General features: G+C 40.4%; 1 protein-coding gene across 2 annotated transcripts in view; it reads right to left on the bottom strand.

Annotated features, from left to right (window-relative positions):
* Positions 1–375: 375 nt before the first annotated feature.
* The window catches only part of LOC101473284 (calcium-activated potassium channel subunit beta-4), a 40510-nt gene continuing 20210 nt past the window's right edge, over positions 376–20675 (bottom strand). For both annotated transcript variants that reach the window (XM_004564850.3, XM_004564851.3), the window contains exons 3-4: positions 11094–11221; positions 376–8289 (exon numbers count right to left, since the gene is read on the bottom strand). In XM_004564850.3, coding sequence (XP_004564907.2) covers positions 7965–8289; positions 11094–11221 — 453 coding nt within the window. In that variant the 3' untranslated portion in view covers positions 376–7964. The remainder of the gene's footprint in view (positions 8290–11093; positions 11222–20675) is intronic.

Raw genomic sequence — 20675 nt, 5'->3', positions numbered from 1 at the left:
GTACCATCCTTTACATTACTGTCACCTTGTAATTCTGCTTGACTGTGAGCCACTAGAGTTTGTATTCTGAGCTTGAGCTTGTTAAGCTGAAAGACCAGCAGCCATTTCTGATTAATTGCATATTGTGCATAAATCTCTGGACTAGCATGCTATATAAGCGGCTGCCAACTCTGAGATCAGTTAGGAACGGTGTGTTTTGTAACATAAACAGAGCTATCATTAGCAAGTAAACGCCTATATCTGGTATTGATAGATAACTGATATTCTCATATACACATTTAATTTGATTAGCCACAGTTGCTTCTGTGAAGCTAATATCAATAAATTAAAGTCACGAAGATCTGAAAATGAAAAAAGAATCTTCTATGGCGAGGCTTTGAAGACAAAAAGTTTGTTTTTATTTAAAGATTTCTATGAGGCACAATAGTTATCATTTTTATCGTGAAAACACGGGCGAAGCGGCTACCTGGGTCACATGATACAGTGCTGAGGTTCAAAAAAGATGGAGAGACGACAAGATACCTGCAGACAACACAGTTCTTAGTACAGAGGCATGATCCAAACACAAAAAACAGAAATGATTTGACAGTCATTAGAATAACACCGAGAATAATTATGGAGAAACAGTCAATGAAGAACTAAAACATTTAACCATCATCCACCTTTCAGTCACTGACTGTTACATTGTGGATTAAAACCGAAACATCTGTCAGAATGAAATGAAACGTTTGCTTGTGTTAAGAAGCTAAATACAGCGTTTAGTTGCTACTGCAGGTCACAGCTTAGCATATGGCTTTAGATAGAAAATCTAACATGGAGACCTCAAACAGAGACAATAAAACCTCATCAAGTCTCACGAAAATACACATAAATGCTACAAAAGCTACATTTTCTTTGGAGAGGACAAATGAAATTCATTGACGGCATGATGGCTTTTAAACAGCTGGATCCTGGATTATAAGGAAGTTTTAATGGTGTTAAAGAAGAAAAACAGGAGCTAACGGTAGAAACAGATTCAAAGTGTGCACAAATTTTCTTTCAGATAAACATCCCTTAGTTTTTGTTTTGTTTTTAGAAAGTTTTTATCCAACAGCATAATGGAAAGAGAAAATGTTGGAGAAAAGGGCAGAAAGAAAGTAGATGAGAGAATCAGAAGAATTAAAATGATAAAAGTGGCAAAAACAAGGCAAGCAAGCAAGCAAGGACAAGTATTAAAAGGAGCAGCTGTACAAATAGAAGAAAGGGTCCAAGAAGCAGAAAAGGTAAAGAATTGATGACTTTTGATTGACTCCTTCAGGCACTGATTATGTTTTAATGACGCTACATCACTCAGTCATGTTTCTGCCTCTCTACATTCATGGAGTCAAACTGTTCATTCTCACTGTGACTGGATCTGTGGTTATTCCCCCTACATGTTTAAATGACTGACACAATATCTTTGTAAACTGGTGTTTATGTTTCCCTAAACGGTCTGGAGAACATTAGCCCAGCCAAGCTCAGACTTTTTATCTTAATTAGGGGATTAGGATGGACCACTCTCCATGAGGAAGCACTCCAGAGAAGTGCCCGTGGGAACCAGACATCCTGTGCTAGAAAGAAAGTGTGTTAGGGTCACGGGTGTCTCACACAGGACACCAGAAGACGAAAGCTTGTTTTTCTTCACAGGTTTCTGAAGAGCATCAGACAGACAGTATGCATCAGATGGTTCAACTCAATTTTGAAATGTGGTGGCACACTAAGGTGCTATATGTATAATCTTGTTTCTAGAACCAGAAGTACCATCTTTGGATATGTTATTAGCCAACGTGAGCTGGCTTTGTTGGCAGACTACATTAAGTAGCTTCTTTAGACAGTCTGTTAGTACAGTAATCACACAGCAGCCATGTTATTGGTCGGATAACATCATTAAAAGGCTCCAAACGGCTCCAACAGTACAAACAGAGGTCCAGTTCAGGGAGACCAGTTAGCGGAAGCGAAGCCTAGCAAACAGCTAGCAGCTATAGCCACCTGTGTCACTATCCACCTGTCAGTCAAAGAGGCCTCACCCCAGCAATGCAAACTTTAAACCTTAATACAATTTAAAAAGATGAGTTACAAACTAAAGGGTGAATACAGTATAAAGGCCAATTCAGTGATTGTATCAGGCTGTAAACATGTTTATTTCTGTTGTAAAGTGTTAATATGGGAGTCTATGGGTACTGACCAACTGCTGGCGCCCCTGCTGGACGTTAAAGGAACTGCAGCTTTTGGTACTTCCATGTTGGGTTTACTTTTCAGACCCATGTGTTGTCCCTTAAGCGATGACTTCCAATGAATTTTTGTTGAGAGAAAAGGTCTTTCTACAATTAAAATACAGAGAATAAACTGAATTCTTGCTTGGTATTAATTAATTTCAGGGGTAACCTTCTGATTTCTCATGGGTCAGCAGACTGAGAAGTCCCACCAATGTTCTCAGGTTTGTGGACTTTCAGCTTTTTCCACAGCTGTTCAGTTTCCTTAAGATCAGAAATTAAAGCCTCCCGTCATCATACACACATATTTGGGTCATTGTGCTGCAAGTGAGACAGACGCTCATTTTTGGAGCCTCAAGTGGACATTAGAGGAACGCCACTTGTGAATAAATTTGAATTTTGCACAAAGATCACTGATGAAGACAAAGAACAATCAGATATGAATCTGACGTATTAAACAAACAATACATTCATGCTCTCAGGCTTTTTTAAGGAATGGTTAAAAGGTGTCCAACAGTCAACACAAATCTAAGACAGGATGGACGTTCTCATGAAAAGTGATGTGAATAAAATGTGTTACAGCAGCAAAATTCAAGTTTACAACGAAACATGATGGCAGTCTCCTAGCTGAACCCGAGGAGGAGATGACAGGACAATAACAGCTCCTCGCTCAGAGAACAGCTTGGCAAAAATATTGCTTAAAGCAGGGTCGAATTTAGACTGCTGGGCATGTTTGAAAGGCGGTGGTAGACATTTGGAAACAACAGTTGATGATTAAAAACTCCCCCTGATACAAGATGAATCACACTTCGTGATTGCAGGTCTATTGTTAACTCTGCTACTTGGCAGAAAATTAAGTAATTTTACCCAGAGCGTTTCTGGAGATGAGCTTAAATATGTTTAAAGCACTTAATTTTTTGTCTAAACTCTTCCCTCAGCAACTGTCACGAATACCAGCAACACCAGGCAAACACAGCTGTGCAAACCAAACATCACATGTCCCAGCAGCTCTGCAGACTTCCTGAAACATGTTTCACATTGATCGTTCTTGAACAGATCCAGATTGAGAAGCTACTTCAATGTCTTCGCCAACATGTGGGAGCTGTGAAGATATTCAAATTAAAACTCCCTACAGCTTCTCCACCACCTGCTGTCTGCTGCTCAGCATCGTTACAGTTTGCAGACCGTTTAATGAGAAAAGCAGAGAGGCTTCAGCACCACCAAACATGGCTGCCTTTTCCACAGGACGTGACGTGGGGTGCCAACTGCTGCCATGGAGGAACGTCATCACGAATCAAAAGAGGAATTGCTGATGCCTTCAAAACAAGTGTTTGTGATTTCTTATTTAGCAAAATTTGAAACATAATTCTACTTAAATATGATGCTGTATTAATATAGATCAGCCATTTCCAGACTTGCAAGTTCAAAGGCCAACTTTCAAGTCTCAAAATCTCCTGTGGCATATGAGGCTAAGACGTTTACTGCTCCCAAAATTTTTAAACTTCTGATTCTTTTGTTGACTCGAGAAATAAAAGATAAAAGAATAACACTTAATTAACTTACATACTTTGCTATACTCAGGTGGCCCTTCAAATTAACATAAATCATACCAAGTGCAAAATTAAAATTTTATACACACAAATAAATCCTTCCTTATGATCCAGTATTAGCATGTGTATGACACATAATAATATGATACATAATAACTTAAATATTTTTATTTAATTTAGATCCTAACTGTTATGGACTGTTAAGGAGGATTAAAACTTTCACTGAAAAAGCCTCTAACTCTTGTTTCGCCAATTTGTAAAACTGTTATTTAAGATAAAACAATGTTTGAACGTTTGCCCGGTGCCTTTTTTTGTGTAATGTATCTCTGTTAGGGCACCGAGCTGCACACTAGTCTCTGACCCTGAGCTGGATAAGCGGAAGAGAATGGATAGCAGGATGAACGTTCATCGTCCAGGAAATCAAAAAAAGAAATAATTTGAGCTGGAATTTATTGTAGTGCTCCTTGGTACATTTGAATATTTCTAAATTTTCACAAGCTGATTATGACTGGGAACCAATAAGAAGATTTTGTGAGACATTTCTGTGGAAGCAGTACATACTGCCTCTGTGGGTACCTGTATAACGTACAAGCTATAAGCCTCCTGTCCCTTAGCTGTCAGCTCAGAGGTTTTTCCTGCCTGTACAATCAGGGTTGAAGCCGAGCGAAACCATCTGCAGCACAGAGAATCCCCCGAGCACCCGCACACTTTACTCACATGGTCTAGATTCTGTCCTCATTACTTCTGAAGGCAGCATGTGGAGGGAACCCCGGGCCATGGGCATGTGTCGTTTTTTTTTTACCTTGGAGTGATACCAAGCAACAACGTGTCTGTTTAACATCCTACCACAACCTTGTTATTGTCCTCCTAATTAGACTTACTGACGCTTTGCTTTGTTTTGAAGCGTTGAAAAGTGAACAATGTGGCACAAATTAAAGTAGAATTCTACTTCTAAATACTTTAAAATGCAGTTTTAATGGGCCAGAACCCCTATACTGACAACTGCAGTCCTGTAGATAACATTGGGATCTAAAGTTATCCATTTATGGATATTTTTCATAGAGTAATATTTAGTTATGGTGTTTAGCTTTAATGTCCATAGAAGGATTGAAGACTAAAAAACATTAAGAACTAGTAGTCTAATCCATAATCACCAAAATATGACAAAATTGGTGATGTTTCAATTAAAGAGACTTATGATGTACTTGAAATACCACTTCAATGTCCATAGAAGGATTGAAAACCTTAACAACAACAACAACAACAACAATAATAATAATAATAATAATGATAATAATAATAATAATAATAATAATAATAATAATAATAATAGCAAAAGTGTACTTTACATTTCCACCTTTTGAGCTTTTGCCTTGTGTCTTATTATTTTAATGGTACTGACCGGTAAGTTAAAGCCACGTGCATTTTGATGAACCAACTCATGATTCATTCATGATTTGCTTTAGGTTTGGTTTCAACTGGATGGAAACCTGGCTTAGTGAAATGGGACAGCACGTTTAACATCTTTCTTTTGACATAATTAGGGCAGTTTCAGCCCAGTTAGAGGAAATAATAAATTGCCAAATTTAGACCACAGAATGTTCTACCTCCAACATTCACTTTTAATTATATAGTATCAGACAAAAGTAATCTGTCAGTTGCTTCAGGATGCTTTATATCTTAAAGTAAAAAAGTTATAACTGACTTGCAGGCGCCTGGTCTCTTTTACACTCTACTTTGAAGGGAAACTGTGGTGCAGCTGATTTTACTGAGCTGAATACATGAACTTTGTATTTCTTTGGGTGCGACTTGAAGGGTAACGTTGTCAGTAACATTAGCTGTGGTTGTTTCTGCTGAGCTCCCTGCTGTCTGCCAACACCTTCACGGTTCAAAGAGCTCTTGCATCGTCAACCCTATAGAGGATTCGAGTCCATGAAGCAATAGGATCCACTAATGGGCACTCTGATGAGTCACCAGTGTATTTGAATACATAAATTAATAGTGCAGGTTTAATTATTTAAATTGAATTCCAAATATTGATTTAAAAATACACGTCTATTTGCCTTTTACTGGCTCTTTATATTTTTCACCTCTTCACTTTTTACCTTAAAATCCAGTCACAGAGCTGAGCAGCCAAAATGTTAGTAAAAAACCCACACCAGTCGACCTTTCAAAAAGGTCTTTGGAAACTCTGACTCTGAAAGTATTTCCAGAATATTCCAAGACTGTTTTAACCAACTGGATTTAACCTTCTAATATCCACCAGGTACCTGGCAAACCTTTTAGTGTAAACTTTAGGGCAGGGGTCCCCAACTCGAGACCTCAAGGGCCGGTGTCCTGCAGTTTTTAGATGTGTCCGTGATCCAACACAGCTGATTCAAATGGCTAAATTACCTCCTCATGTCTTGAAGTTCTCCAGAGGCCTGGAAATGAACTAATCATTTGATTCAGGTGTATAGACCCAGGGTGAGATCTAAAACCTGCAGGACACCGGCCCTCAAGGCCTGGAGTTGGGGACCCCTACTTTAGGGTTATATGGGCTTCAAAAACTAGAGTTGTTAAATGAGAGTTAAATGTCAGTCTCACAGTCTTACAGTTCTTCAGTTATGTCCATTTGTGTATGCAAAACAGGTGAAAATTACAAGGAAAAGTTGATGTGAACCTAAACTAGTGATCTGGCAGATGTTACGAGGTTAAAAACATCTTGCACACCCCCCCCCCCCCCCCCCCCCCAGTAAACAACCAAGAGCACAAGAGACGACTAAACAATCCAGATATTCTCTATGACCGTTGATACAAATCAAAGAGAAAACAACAGTTGTGACTGTGTGCTGGTAAAAACTTTTTTCATCAAAACAAAATCATTGCTAAGCTCCTATAGGGTTCAAATTGTACTATAAAAGTGCTGTAGTAGACAACTATTTATCTTCACATATGTAATATGTCTCATTTGTTAGAAGACTGATGAAAGAAATTCTCAGCAAAAGACTGCCTTGAGTTGCACAAGCTAGAACAGCAGAGACAATCCTGAAGGTAACATCAGGACTTTGCACCTCTGTTAAGAAACATTCATGGCTACTGGGACTTGAAGGGAAACTACATTAATAAGAGAGCTACAGAAGAGCAGTTACTTCCCAAGAGTCAGTCCTTATGCTTGTCTTGTCCTGACTGCATCATCAATCACAGCGCGAGGGTTTGGGTTGGGCTTTGATAGCATCCTATTAAATCTAAATCTCTGATAGAATCTCAGCTTTCATGCTTTGTATAACAACTTAAAAACACAAGTCAAAGATCAGCACAAGGTGTCAAAATTTCTAAGAATCAAAAACCCTACCTGATTCAAATTTGGCTGATCTCAATCATTTTCTTGCGACAGTGTATTTGCCAGACTCACCTCAATCCAACTTTGTCCACTTTTCTAAAATTGAAATTAAGATCAGTGTTTATCGTTTTGAGATTGGAGGAGATCCAGCTCTCATCGCTGAGGCAAAAGTAGGTCATAATGGGACTTCCAGTTCAATAATCTGAACTGGAGATGGTTAAATTTAAATAACTTTTAGCCCATTCCCAGAATATCTTGAACATATATTGTTCTATATGTGATTAGTTGCTGCTGGACGAAGCCAGAAACTGATGGATGATCACTGAAAGATCTCTGATGAATACAGATTTTTCCCATTTAATAGTTGGAACAAACTTATTTATATAGCTGGTCTATAACAAATTATATAATCCAAATATTGGAGCTCACAAGTAAGCTGAAATGACTGAACAAGTATAACAGATAAAGATACTTGATAAGAGACCCTTAAAACACCAGAACTTAATAAGTCTGGGTTTCTTGATGACTAGAAACCAGACCCAAAGTAGAATCAGCTATCAGTACCCAACACCAACTACCCTCATTTAAACAGCCTTTCATTGCTAGTCAGAAGATTTCCACTGATCCACTTTAAGCTAAAATCAGGAAAAAGTCTGAAGTTTTGTATAGTCTTCCTGCTGAAATCTATAGGCAACAGTGGATGTCCCCTCATCTTCACCTCATTCAAACATTCTGATCATACCAACCAGTCCGGACAGCAATGGGTTGTTGGTGGCGTCTTTAGCCATTAAGTCGACTTCGCCCACCGGCTCATTGGCATTCTTAGTGATTTCATGCTGAAGAAACATCTTTCTGCTCGCTCTAATGTTCCCGATCTCTGCGCCGCACTGGGACCGCAAACAGCGGCAGGGTCCTTGAGGGCGATGACAGCTCGGGGTCAGAGTTTGTCGTGAGTGGGTCTCTGGCCTTGCTGCCGCAGCGGTCAGGTGGCATGGCAGACAGGTCTTGGCAGACCTCATAGGAGCACTTCCTCTTCTGGAGGGCCTCGGCTCGAACAGCCAGGGAGCGAGCACATACCGTCAGGAGCACAATGAGTGTGCCCAGAAGGAGGGAAACCATTGGCCAAAGAACACAGTGTAACAGGACACTGGTGTCATGGGAACGGCGCCACAACACGTCATCAGGCCTGAAATAAAAAGAAGAAAAAGTAAAAGCACGAATTTAACATGGTGTTAAAACACTACTCTTGGGATTGACTGTTAATTCACTGACCTCCTGCAGGTCCTTCTACTTTTACTCCTTTTTCATACCAAACCATCTCCTGTCACTAAAATTAAAGGCTTCCTACTAATATTTCATGTTACAGACAATGAAAGCAAGATAGAAGCAAGCACCCCCTTAATCACATCCCATCAGGAAAGCTTTGTTTGAAAGTGCCGAATCAGGTGAGCAGTAGAGTAATTTTTCCACAGTAATGACAATGATTTTTTTCTATAAGAGGAATTGCCCCCTGCTGGTCATTAGAAAGAATGCAGTTAAGGTCTATGGGCCTCACTCGGAGTATATTTAATGACTAGCTTGCTTAACTCAACAAGTGTTTATGTTGTTATTCATTTAGGTAGTATAGCTAATGTTACATTAGCTGGATATCGTTAACTGCAATCCAACATCGGCATACTCAAATAGACATCTTACTAAAGATAAACAAAATCTATCTCTCCTTTTGAAAAGTGGCATTGTCTCATTTCTGAATCTCAATCTTCACATGATTAAAATGAATTGTACACCTAACAATTTAACAAAGAAAGGCAAAGCTGCTTCTATGTAACAACAAAAACTAACAGCAAATTTCCCAAAAATAGAGTTAAGCTATCTGCAGTCTAACTGAGCACACATTCATCTCCACAGTTAGCTGTGGAGCATCTTTAATCATTTCAGGGTCCAAAAAAGTTAAAATGTACAGCACTGCTGTTACTTGTAAATGAAGACAGAAAATTAAATATCAGCAATGTTTGGGCGGCTGGTGAAGTCTTACTAGTTGACAAATAGTGGTGTGATAACTGGTGGCTAGCTATAGAGCTGTGGTTAGGCTAATACAAACACATTAGCGGAGGGAAAATGGAGGATGAGGGTTAAAAAGTGTTCAGTAAAGTTCATGCTGAAGTGAGCATCTAAATTCTGGGCCATTATGAGATCAGTAAGGATTTTGTGAACTGTGAATCATGCCGATGCTCTAGTGGAATCCCAAAATAAAAATTAGGGAGTTGGAAGTGACCAGAAGAAAGATCTCCTCCAGCTGTGCACAGTCTAATTTAAGCTCTCATACTCTGACTGACACCACCAAAAAGTTTTGGGATATAACCTTCATGCCACCTCTGAAATAAGCCAGACATCTAGAGACTACATGCTTTTCTAAACTTAATGAAAAAAGAAACTTTGCGTGTTCCAGTTTGTTCTCTAAAACACCAAAGAAGAGCTGATGTGTAGCATCAATGAGCTCCCACTGGGGCCTCATTTATGAACCAGCATTTCCTCATTCGGATCTTTCTGGTGCAGAGATAAAAATAAAACTAACCAAGGTCACAGGTAAGCACTGACGGTGAATTATCGGAGGATTAAGCTGACACGCTAAAGCAGATCTCTGGCTTTTCTTTGTCTCATCAGTTTTTTGGACAGAGCCTGAATAAAAAGAGGGGAAAGAAGAGCTTCTTCAAACATCTCTCCTCCTGCTCTTATTATGTTTCACTGCAGTATTTATTTTCAGGTTGTAACCTCAGCATCCTTCTGCTGTTCTGCTCAGTATCTCCTGCTCACCTCTGATAATCCACCTTCATCATACTGTTGACCTACATTTTCACCTTTATGTCATCGGTAGTGTGATAAAGGAAATTCAGAAAGTCAAAATATCTTATTTTAGATGAACAGCAAAGTCATTTTTTTCTGCTGGTCTCTATTTGACTCTGCAGTCTTATTTTCACTCTGGAAGAAAAAATCATTCTGATTAGTGTGATAATCTAGTTTGAAGCATCATCTACTCGAATTCCTGACAACGTCACTGCTGACGGTACACGACTGATTTTTTTAGGTTTAATTTTGTACTTGTTCCATGTTCTATAGACTGAAATTATTCACTGGTTACAAGATATATTTTGAGAATTCAGGCTGGAGCCTGAATTGATGTTTCACATTTTTTAATTAAAATAACAATAATGTATAAGGCATTTAAAATCTGAATGAATGAAGTGGCTCTGGGATTTTAATTAAAGGTTATTTTTTATTCATTTAAACAATTTTTGGTCCAACGATTGAAAGACCAACGGTTTAAGGATTTTTGGCATTTGACAGGATTTTGTTTGAAAATGCAGTATAATCACTTTGTTTTTCATCATGTTTTATATGTATATTTTTTATGTATTTAAATATTCAAATAAGCATGAATGAACATTTCTTAAAAATGCATCAAAGTTAAAGAGCTAAGATACCACTTCTCATCTAAACCTGCAACATAAATTCACCCTGAAAGCAAAATGTAAATAGAAATCATGTATAATGCACACAGAGCACTAATGAAACCAGAAGAAAAGATGAATATTACAATAAAACTATAGTAAGATAAACCTTTAAATGAATAATATGATGGTATTATTAGACAGTAGGTAAAACATGGCATAAAAGAAATAAAAATTTGAATTTATATTAAAATTTTAAGTATAAGCATGAAGTTTGAATCCTTCTAGGGCACTGACAAAAAAATGACTTTAATTATAAGTTGAAGTGGAAAGACTATTAAAGTGAAGTCAGAGGTCACTTCTTGAGGGTCAAAGGTCAGGAACAGCAAATTTGAAAGTGGAAAGTGTGTCTGTCAGAAAGTCCGGTCATTCGTCTTCTGTGGTAACAATGATGTGACAGGATCACACTTTCTTTGATTTCCAATTTATCTGAATCGCACCTCCAAATAGACTGAGCTGTAAACGTGTGCGTGAGCCTCACCGCCGCTGCTGGTTGAAGAAGCAGATGAACGACTGGCTGTTGACCTCTTTGGTGAAGTAATCCTCCCACCACAGAACGCTGTCTCTGTTCTTCTGGTTGTCCCTCTCACACGGAGGCACAAACGAACACTGCGACAAAAAATTCAGCACAAATATTCAATTTAATTTACATGAAGTTTTACATCATATAAACATCATCAGCACACTTAGACATGTTTACAGCCGGATACAGAAACTGTTCTCTTTTCCTAACGCCTGTATTTAATAACACACCTGTTTAAAGTTTGCATTATTAGGGGCGTGGCTTCTTTGACTGACAGGTGAATGGCGACTGTTGTGGGATTTATCTTTAATGTATTGTCCTTTAATGTATTGTCTTGATGAAATGCTTTCATGTTACTTAGTTTAGTACATCTGGTTCACACCTCATTCATGCCGGAAAACAGACGGTGAGAAACTGGTGAATGTCTTCCAGGAGACGAAAACCAGGAGACGGAACCTCACACAGGAAGACTTGACCCCAGAGGGGGGGAGATTCACACAGGTGATAGAGAGTCTTTCTGTTTAGAGCCAAGGTGTGAACTGCAACTGTAAAAGCCTTTTGTTCTGCGACTGTGTATAAAAGGAACCTGAACTGTTCATTGTGAGAGACGACTTTCAGTGCCCCCTGACTGACGTCCCTCCTTATGCATAAGATAGCTGAAATAAAGGTGTTGTTACAACTCATCGTGTCTGCAGGATTTGGTAATTAAAATTTCCACAACACGACACAGCCAGCTGTAGCTGATAGCTGCCTGCTAGGTTACACCTCAACTAACTGAAGTGGATCTCTGGACCATGTTTGTGCTGCTGAAGCCTTTTGGAGCATTTTAATGACATGATGTGACCAATATTATGGCTGCTGTGAGGTAACTGTACTAACAGCATCTAAACAAACTACTTCCTGTAGTTTGCCAACACTGCTAGCTAGGACTGGCTAATAACGTATCCAAATATAACACTTCTGGTTTTAGAAAAAAGATGGTGAAAACCACAATGGGGTTCAAAAAGCTGAGCCTGGTTCTGCTGGAGGTTTCTTCCTCTTAAAAGGGAGTTTTTCCTTCTTACTATCATGGAGCTTGCTCATGGTGGGTCTTCTGATTGTTGGGTTTCTCTGTATTATTGTAGGGTCTCTACCTTACAGTATAAAGTGACTTGAGGTGACTGTTGTTGTGATTTGGTGCTCTATATATAAAAAAAAAAACTGAATTGAATTAAATTGAATATACAGTTTGTGATGCAAACAGGTGAAAACAAGATTCAAAATATACAACATATAAACTGTGCAGACAAAACTTAAAGGGTTTGACAGAGTGTTTCAGTGTTTCATCACATTGATTTTGTGGCAGCTCTTAAATGAATAAATAAATGACAGTGATTACTCGGCAGGAGGTGCTCTAATGAGGTCACAATAATCTGAAAAGTTTAAAGGGGGGTCAGCATCGCGTTGTTTTTCTTCAGTTTTATTTTCAGCGAACAAAAATAACCTCTGTGACACACACACACACACACACTCAGATTCATGTAGCAGGAGGTTGATTGGTGTCTGGCTGGTTCCTGTGAATCGACTGGTTGCCATGATGATGACTTGATTGGTGCAGAGAAGGGGCAGGGGGTCGTCTCCATCAGTCATGGAAGCTGTGGACTCTGTGGAACTGTGGTGGATGTTTTTAACCGAATCAGAAGCTCAAAGGTCAAAAGCAGAACGGAGCATCTCTCGCCAGCATGGAGCCACACCTGAGTTTGTGGACAGTAGGTGGAACTAAATTAAAGATGACAGCCAGCTAAATGATTCCTCTGGAGGGGCAACAGCAGCTGCTTGGATTGGCTTCAGTCCCTCCCTGAGTATGTGTAGTCACCGTATGAAAGCAGAAAAAAATCTCTTTGAGCTAATTAATGCACATTTATTCCCAACAAAGCTCAAGAATAATCAACCACTCTTCTCCAGATGAGGTACCAGTGTGCACAGCTGTGGCCCCAGATGTGTTACTGCCGAAATACGTTACATTTATTCTTTAGTAGAGCAAAAAAATCACCTAAAAACCAAAACTAATGCAAATCTACGAACGAGGATTAGGGTCACTGGAAGAAAAAAAAAAGTGGGCACGTCTTTTTTTTTCTTCTTTTCCAGAATTCTGAAATTAAAGTCAGAATTCTGACTTTTTTCTCAGAATTCTGGAAAAGAAGAAAAAAGAAGAAGACGTTCACACTTTTTTTTCTTCCAGTGACCCTAATCTTCTTCCGTACAAATGTCATAGAAAAAATAGTCTGAAAAAATTAAAACATACAGCTCTGCTATCACTTTCAACATAAATGAGGACAGAAAACTAAACAGCAGTGATTTTTGTAGGGTTACTGAAGTTGGGCTAGCTGGTATATAATGATGTGCTACGTGATTGCTAGCTACACAGCTATGTAAGCATAACAAACACAGGGAAGCTGGAGGATGAATGCTAACTTTTTTCCACTCCATAAAATTTAATGGGAGCATTCCAGATGGTTAGAGACAAATGCAATCACATAGCAGGATGCTGTAAACGGACCAAACTTCAGTCAGGAGAACAACTGAGATAATCCATCCACAATAGGAGGTTAGTCATTAATATACTGAAACATGGGAATAAAGCAGCTGCAAGAGAATGAATCAATGGTACAGAAGTGGAGGAAGCAAGAAGAGTGGCTTGAGTAAAGTTTGACTTATCTGACTGTTTTGTTTCGCTTAACGTGCCTTATAATCCGGTGTGCCTTATGGTGCGAGAAATACAGTAGACCTTTGAACGGTGCTAGAAATTAAGCTCTTTTTTTGCAGCTTTGATTCACCGGAGGGGCTTATGGGGGTGTCCCTTATTATCTATCGAGAGTTTTTTTAATGTGGGAGTCTGTGGGGACTGACTTACTGAGGGAGCCTCTGCTGGATTTTAGAGGAACTGCAGGTTTTGATTTCACTACAATGGATTTATTTTTCAGACCCTGGGGTCATCGCTTCACTGTGGCCATGACTCCAAGTGCATGTTTAGTGGGGTAGGTCTGTCTACAGTTAAAATCCTGAGAACTTGATGAATTTTCATCTCGTTTGGTATTAATTAATTTCTGGGGCAGTTTTCTGATTTCCCGTGGGCCTCCCACTGAGAAATCCTGCCAGTGTTCTGAGGACTTTCAGATTTTTCCACAGCTGTTCACTTTAATTAAGATCAGGAAGTAAGGCCCTTCTCAGCACACTCCATGCTTTTTACATGCATATTATCCTGTAGCAGGATTGCTGAGCTGCGACCAAGTCAGACTCTCTCTGACACCAGGTGGTTTGTTTCCCTCCAGGTTTTACTGATAATCTTCTGATTATGAGTCCAGCGCAGGTTCAACACAGCCAAGCAGCCCAATAACACACCTGAGCCTCGTCCATGTTTCTCAGCAGGGATGCTGTTGTTTTCTTTTAAGGTTTATTCTTCTGTGAGCGCTGAGCTTGTGTGACTCACTGAACTGCTCTTATTCAGGCTTTTTCAGGCTGGCCTCTGAATGTGGGTCTTCCCTCATCGAACCACTTTCATTCAGAAATATTTTTATGGTTGTTTTCACACCTTTCAAATCAAAACAGTTTGATATGGCATCAGTTTTAGGAGTGATGGGGAGGATTATTTTCTAATTTCTCTGAGTTGCTTTGAGAGTCTTGCAAGATTACTGGCTTAGTGAGGTAACCTCATGTGTTATGAAGCAGGTGTTTCACTTATGTGACATAACAACTCAACATGTACATAACCAACACCTACTAACCAATCAGCTCCCTGGAAAATTATGTCATCATTCCTGCAAAAGCCCTGATGGCAGTAGAGTTCTTTTAGATATACAGTTTCTCATGTTTGATGTCAGGAGCAACTTTCTCTCTGCTGAATGCGAGCAGTGATTTTATTGATCTACAAGCCTCGATATGTTGTTAGGATGATGATGAGAGCTGCGGTTTTTCACTGTGCATAATTTTCATAGACAGAATTGTAAGTGCAGGTAAGAGGAGAAGGGAGATGGTTCAGGTGGTGTCAGGATCACCTCTCTGCTTTTCGCAGCTGATGTGGCTCTGCTGGCTTTGTTTTATGATGACCGTTAGCTCATACTGGGTGGTTTGCAGCAGAGTGGCTGGGAATTAGCACCTCCAAGTCTGAGGCCGTGGTTGTAAGATGATAACTGAACACACCCACTCCAGGACAGGGACGAGGTGCTGCTCACAGTGGGATGAACAGAAAGCTTGTCTCAAACGAGTGAGCATGAAACCAGGTAGTTGGTGTTTAAACATTCAGCTACAACCATGGGCTCTGGGTAACTGAAAGAATGAGACTGTGGATTTAAGTGGCAGAGATGAGCTTCCTCTGGAGGATGGCTCGGCCTTAGGCACTCAGAGCTGAGCCACCATTCCTCCACTTGGCAAAGAAGCAGCTGAGGTGGTTCAGCATGTGATTATGATGGCTCCTGGACTCCTGGGTGGTGCATTCACTGTCTGCCTGCAGAGTTGGAGGTGGAGTGAGCGGTCTGGGGGCTACTCCTGCTTGTGCTGCTGTTGGTCCGCCAGAAGGAAAAGACAGATGTTCTAAGTTTTTTGTGGTTCCCTCGTTCCCTATTTTTTCCTCACTTGTCAACCAATCCACATCTAGCAAATGCTAACTTTTACGCAGATGGACACATTTGAGGGACCTTGGGACCCTTTGCTTAACCTGAATTACACTTTAATCCTGGCCTGGAAATGCTTTTATGTCCCCAGAGAAGAGCTGCAGGTGACGTCTGAGGAGAGTGAGACCTGAACATCACTGCTGCCCTGACAGCCTGGACCCACATCAACTGCTGCAAAATGAATGGGCTGCTGCAGAAGGCTATTATGGATATCCAGTCCAAATACAGGAGAAATAGTTAACTAGATTTGATCTTAGATTATCTGAATGAGTGGACTTCGTGTCTGAAAGTGCCCACTGCTCACTTTCTAACCACAGGTGGTATTTTTTGGAGACCTTTGTCTTTTATCTAAAAACTTACACTTAAAATCTGAGCTCCTCAGCTCTCATTTGCTTGGGTGTGAAGTGGTCTGCCTGTGGTATGTTGGACAGTTACTGAGAGTGCAGAGACGTCAGACCGTCGGGGGTTAGTTTCTGCCTGTCGTGCAGTCAGTGAGACCATCGCTCTGTCTCTGTGTTTCAGGTAAACGCCCGCTCATCAGCCCTCTCAGCTCAGCAGCCATTCATCACCCGTCCAATCACACTCGGCTCGCCTGATGACATCATAAGTGAGGCTCCCTGCCAGATGATTGCGGTTGCCATGCCAACAGGCTGAGGTTATAATTACGTGTGTGTGTGTGTTGTAGTGTGTGATAAGCGCCCTGAATGAGAGGAGTTTGGGTTTGAAGCAGCAGCGGCCTGCTGCTGACAGGATGAACCATCACGCGGCGATCAGCGAGCAGCAGCGCTCTGAACACGCAGCAGGTTTGCTCCACGCACAAGCTCGCTTCACTCCAGCCTCTGATTGCTGTTATCTCCCCTTCCTCACAGTCCAAGCGTGGACTTGTTCAGGCATTTAACGGCACTTCTTTAGAATCAAACATCAGTCTGTGTTTGTTTCCTTTTAAAATCAGGAAAAATCTAATTTATTTGACGATATACAGCAAAATTCATCTTAATTATTCACACTGACATTGGAAACAGTGAAACAGTTTTAAAATCAAAAACTAAAATCAATAAAAATGTACAAAATCTAGGGCTTGGAATATGGAATAGTGTTGTTAGAGCTAACAAGCTTGTTAAAGCTAACAACACTAAGAGAAATATGCATGTTCATCCTGATAAATAGGAATGTGACATTGTGTAAACACTTTAAACATTTTAACATGGGCGTCTATGGGGACTGACTCACTGCTGGAGCCTCTAGTGGACTTGCAGGCATTAGCATGACCTTTTTCAGGTCTTTGCCTAACTTATGCAAGGCTCTAGAGTGCGACCAAATTGGTCACATATGCAACTTAATTTCTCAGTGGTGTGACTAAAAAAAATCCTAGGTCGCACTGGTTCGACCAGCCGTTCGAGTACAAAAAAAAATCTCTGCAACTCTGAAAGTCTCTGTGTGATCAACAACAGACACACATTATGCCCATATCATGGTCTAAACCAATCAGAGATAGTCAGGGGCGGGGCCTCTCTGATTGGCCTGGTCCAGATATTCCTGTCAGCCTACGTGTATATAAGTTTGAAAGCGCAGGTGGATAGAGGGAGGTGAGTAGCGATATCGATTCATTAAATCCTGAATTGACTTTTAAATATAAATATATTTTGCCAGAAACGCCAGAATCTCAGGTTAAAGCTCATAAAACTATTTTAACAACAACCAAACAGTAAATGAGAGCAGGTAAACAGATTCTGCACAAAGACGTAAACACAGAGCACGACGCATCAGAATAAGCGAGATGTCGGCTTTCTCAACCGACAGCACATACTTGGTTAGCTGTCAGGGCTTAAAGCCGACAGCTCACTGATTCTGATGCGTCGGGTCCGCACTTTGTGTTTACGTCTTTTTTGCACAGATTCTGAAGCTGCAGGCTTTTTCTCTCTCCAACCAAAATTGACTGAACCAGCAGCAACAAAAGCAACCAAACTACACTTCACATTTGATAAACATCGTCATAAATTCCCTCTTTTGCTGTTTTGCTTCCACCACAATTAAATTCCCACTTCCTGCACAGCTCTTTCTTTCTATCAGTGTAATTCTAGAACAGTTTCCCATCTCAAATCTCTGTTTTCTGCATTATTTGTTTGCTTATTACGCACAAGTCATGTACTGCACAGTTGGTCGCTGTTTTTCTTTTTCGTTCTCCCAAATATTACCTCCGACAAGAAAGCCTAATTTCTACTGTTTAATAGTGAAGAAATTTAAACTTTTTAAAATGATGGCAAATTGCAAAAGAGTTAGCTGTGTTTCTAATAAAACCCTCTGTAACTTTGCTCTCCTTCACTTCAACAGCATCAGGTAATGTTAAAATGTTGATTCATGGTTTTCTTCAGTTTTTGATCTGCTATAAAAAGCCAGGCCAGGAAAATCTGCTACATGTTTTTCTGTGTTTTATCTTCATTTACTTTGACACAAAGGCATCTGCTGTGATGCTCACACCTCAGATGAAGTCTCACAAGTGTCAGTACTGATAAATGATCAGAATTATAATTTTTCTGAATGTCTGAGTCAAAATTGAATCGAATCGAATTGGGACCTTGTGAATCGGAATCTAATGGATTATAGAAATCAGTGATGATACCCAGCCCTAGTGAGTAGCCTAGGCCCAACAGAAGTGGATGTAGCTGTGGGTAATAAGAAAAGATGAAAAGAACGATTGATAACTTTTTCGTTAAGTTAAGGCCTGATCTGTCTGAGATTCGTAGCCAGTGCTCTGACACGGAGCCATCAACCTATGAACACTGAAAAAGCGGTGAAAATGCGGTTTTAAGCGATACTTTTTCCACAGCTTCAACCACATGTTAGAAGAACTTGTGAGGTCCTGCTGCATTAGGAGCATTAAAAGAGTGAGACGGTGAATGATCTGTCACAAAGATACTCAGGTAAAAAGCTAGTTTGACGCAGTTTTGTACAAAATGTGTTGTTTTTTTTTCATTCAGTCTAAATTTCAGTACAAACTCAGCTTGAACAAACACTTGACCCAAATAACCAGGAAACGACTGGGACATGACAACACACAATTAGCTGTGAGTTGAAGAACATCAATCATGTTCTGACAGGCTGACAGCACAAACACCGTCTGTCTTGATTAGATCAGACAAGGAGAAATGTTTTTTGATTGGACGGTAATGAACATGTGACCTTTGTCCTGCAAAGATCAGCTAACTGCACTGAAGCTTCCAGGAGGGAATGAGGGAACTGTCATTTTCCTCATGTTGACATAGGACATCAACCTGGAAACTTGCTAGAAATTTAAAGAAACACAAAGACCCGCAGTTCCTCCAGCGTCCACCGGAGGCTCCAGTTAGCTATTAGCAGGTATCTGTGTCCGTGTGATACAGGCTAGCTTAGCCTTTGACACGCATTCATGGCAAATGCTAAAGCACCAAGAGGCCAGTGGATGATATCATAGTTGCTATGTCCATCTCAGTCTATGACTAAGACATGAAACAAGCTCAGTTTTTTTCTGTAATGGATTAACAGCACCAACTTTACCAACAGTGTCACCTGCTGTACCTGTGGAATTACTGCTCTTTGGTTTTTCTGTAAATTTGCTCTCACTTTAGGAAGCCTGGTTCATGTTTTACTCTCAGGTGGTTTTTTTTCAGGTGTTTGTTGTTGTGTCTTGTAAGACAAAGGTTCTCAGCAGGATTCTCAGCTCTAGCTGACGCTGCGGGGAGTTATCGATCTCTTCACTGATTTTTATATTTCTTATTGATCAGCCGCGTGGGGGCTCTCAGGAGGTCACATGTTCAGAGCTTTCTGTTCACTGCTGAGCGGCTGTCATTATTTGTTGTTGGAGAGGAAAAAAAATCAAAGAACTGCAAAGAAATTTAAATCAATCCAACAACCACAAAAGCCTTGAGACTACAACAACATGTGATCACCAGCATGTGATCACAATAGCTGCAAAACCACTAGGCAGCTAGTAGACAGCTCCCTGTCAGGGAGGCCACGCCTCCAATGATGCAAACAGTTAAAAACATGGAGTTGGGAATTATCTATAGAGATAAACCAGTGTTGGTATAAGGCTGGAAACATGTTTGTTTCTGATGTAACATTTTAACATGGGAGTCTGTGGGGACTAAGCCACTGCCGGAGCCCCTGCTGGACGTTAGAGGAACTGCAGCGGTTGGATTAACAGACAGGACGGTAGCACAGCGGCGTTTCTGTCCTGAATTGGAGCAGATAATCGGAAGCTCTGAGGTTTTTGGTCTTCTGTGACCTGCTGTCGCCTCTCAGTCTGACTCGGCTAAACAGATTAACATGAGGTCATGACGACCTGTCTGTCCACCTGTGTGCCTCTATGTGGATGAACAGTATGGTGATGAATGAGTGGCTCAGCAGTCTCTTTAACCCCTTCAGTTCTGCTCCTCATAGTCACAGTTTTTATTAAAATCTATACTGATGGGAATACAAACACACCTTTAGGGAGCGCTATGGAGCCTTTAATAATTTATATATTTGACTTTCTATGCCAAGTCTCAGGCAGTGTGTAAATGATGAAGAGATGCTTGGATCAAACACTGCAGCATCCACTCAAGCTTTCAGTGAGGAGACGAACATGTGGAGATCCTTCACTTGAAAGGTGGTCAGCCTCTCTGACGGCCAGCTGATACAACGACAGCCGTAAATCCAGCTGAATTTTTATTAGTGTCTTGTTGACGTCTCACTTTTAAATATTCATCGAGTACATTTAGAGAGCGCATTATTTCTCTGCATGCCCATCAGAGCGCAGCAGCAGCTTATAGATCCACTTGATGATGACTTCATACTTCTCAGCATGGATTACTGAACAGACCAGCTACAGTCTCACAGAGCAAAATGAATAAACCACAACCCCCCCCCCCTC

This window comes from Maylandia zebra, linkage group LG17 (assembly GCF_041146795.1).
Source record: "Maylandia zebra isolate NMK-2024a linkage group LG17, Mzebra_GT3a, whole genome shotgun sequence".
Lineage (NCBI taxonomy): Eukaryota > Metazoa > Chordata > Actinopteri > Cichliformes > Cichlidae > Maylandia > Maylandia zebra.
This window is presented reverse-complemented; position numbering and strand designations above follow the sequence as displayed.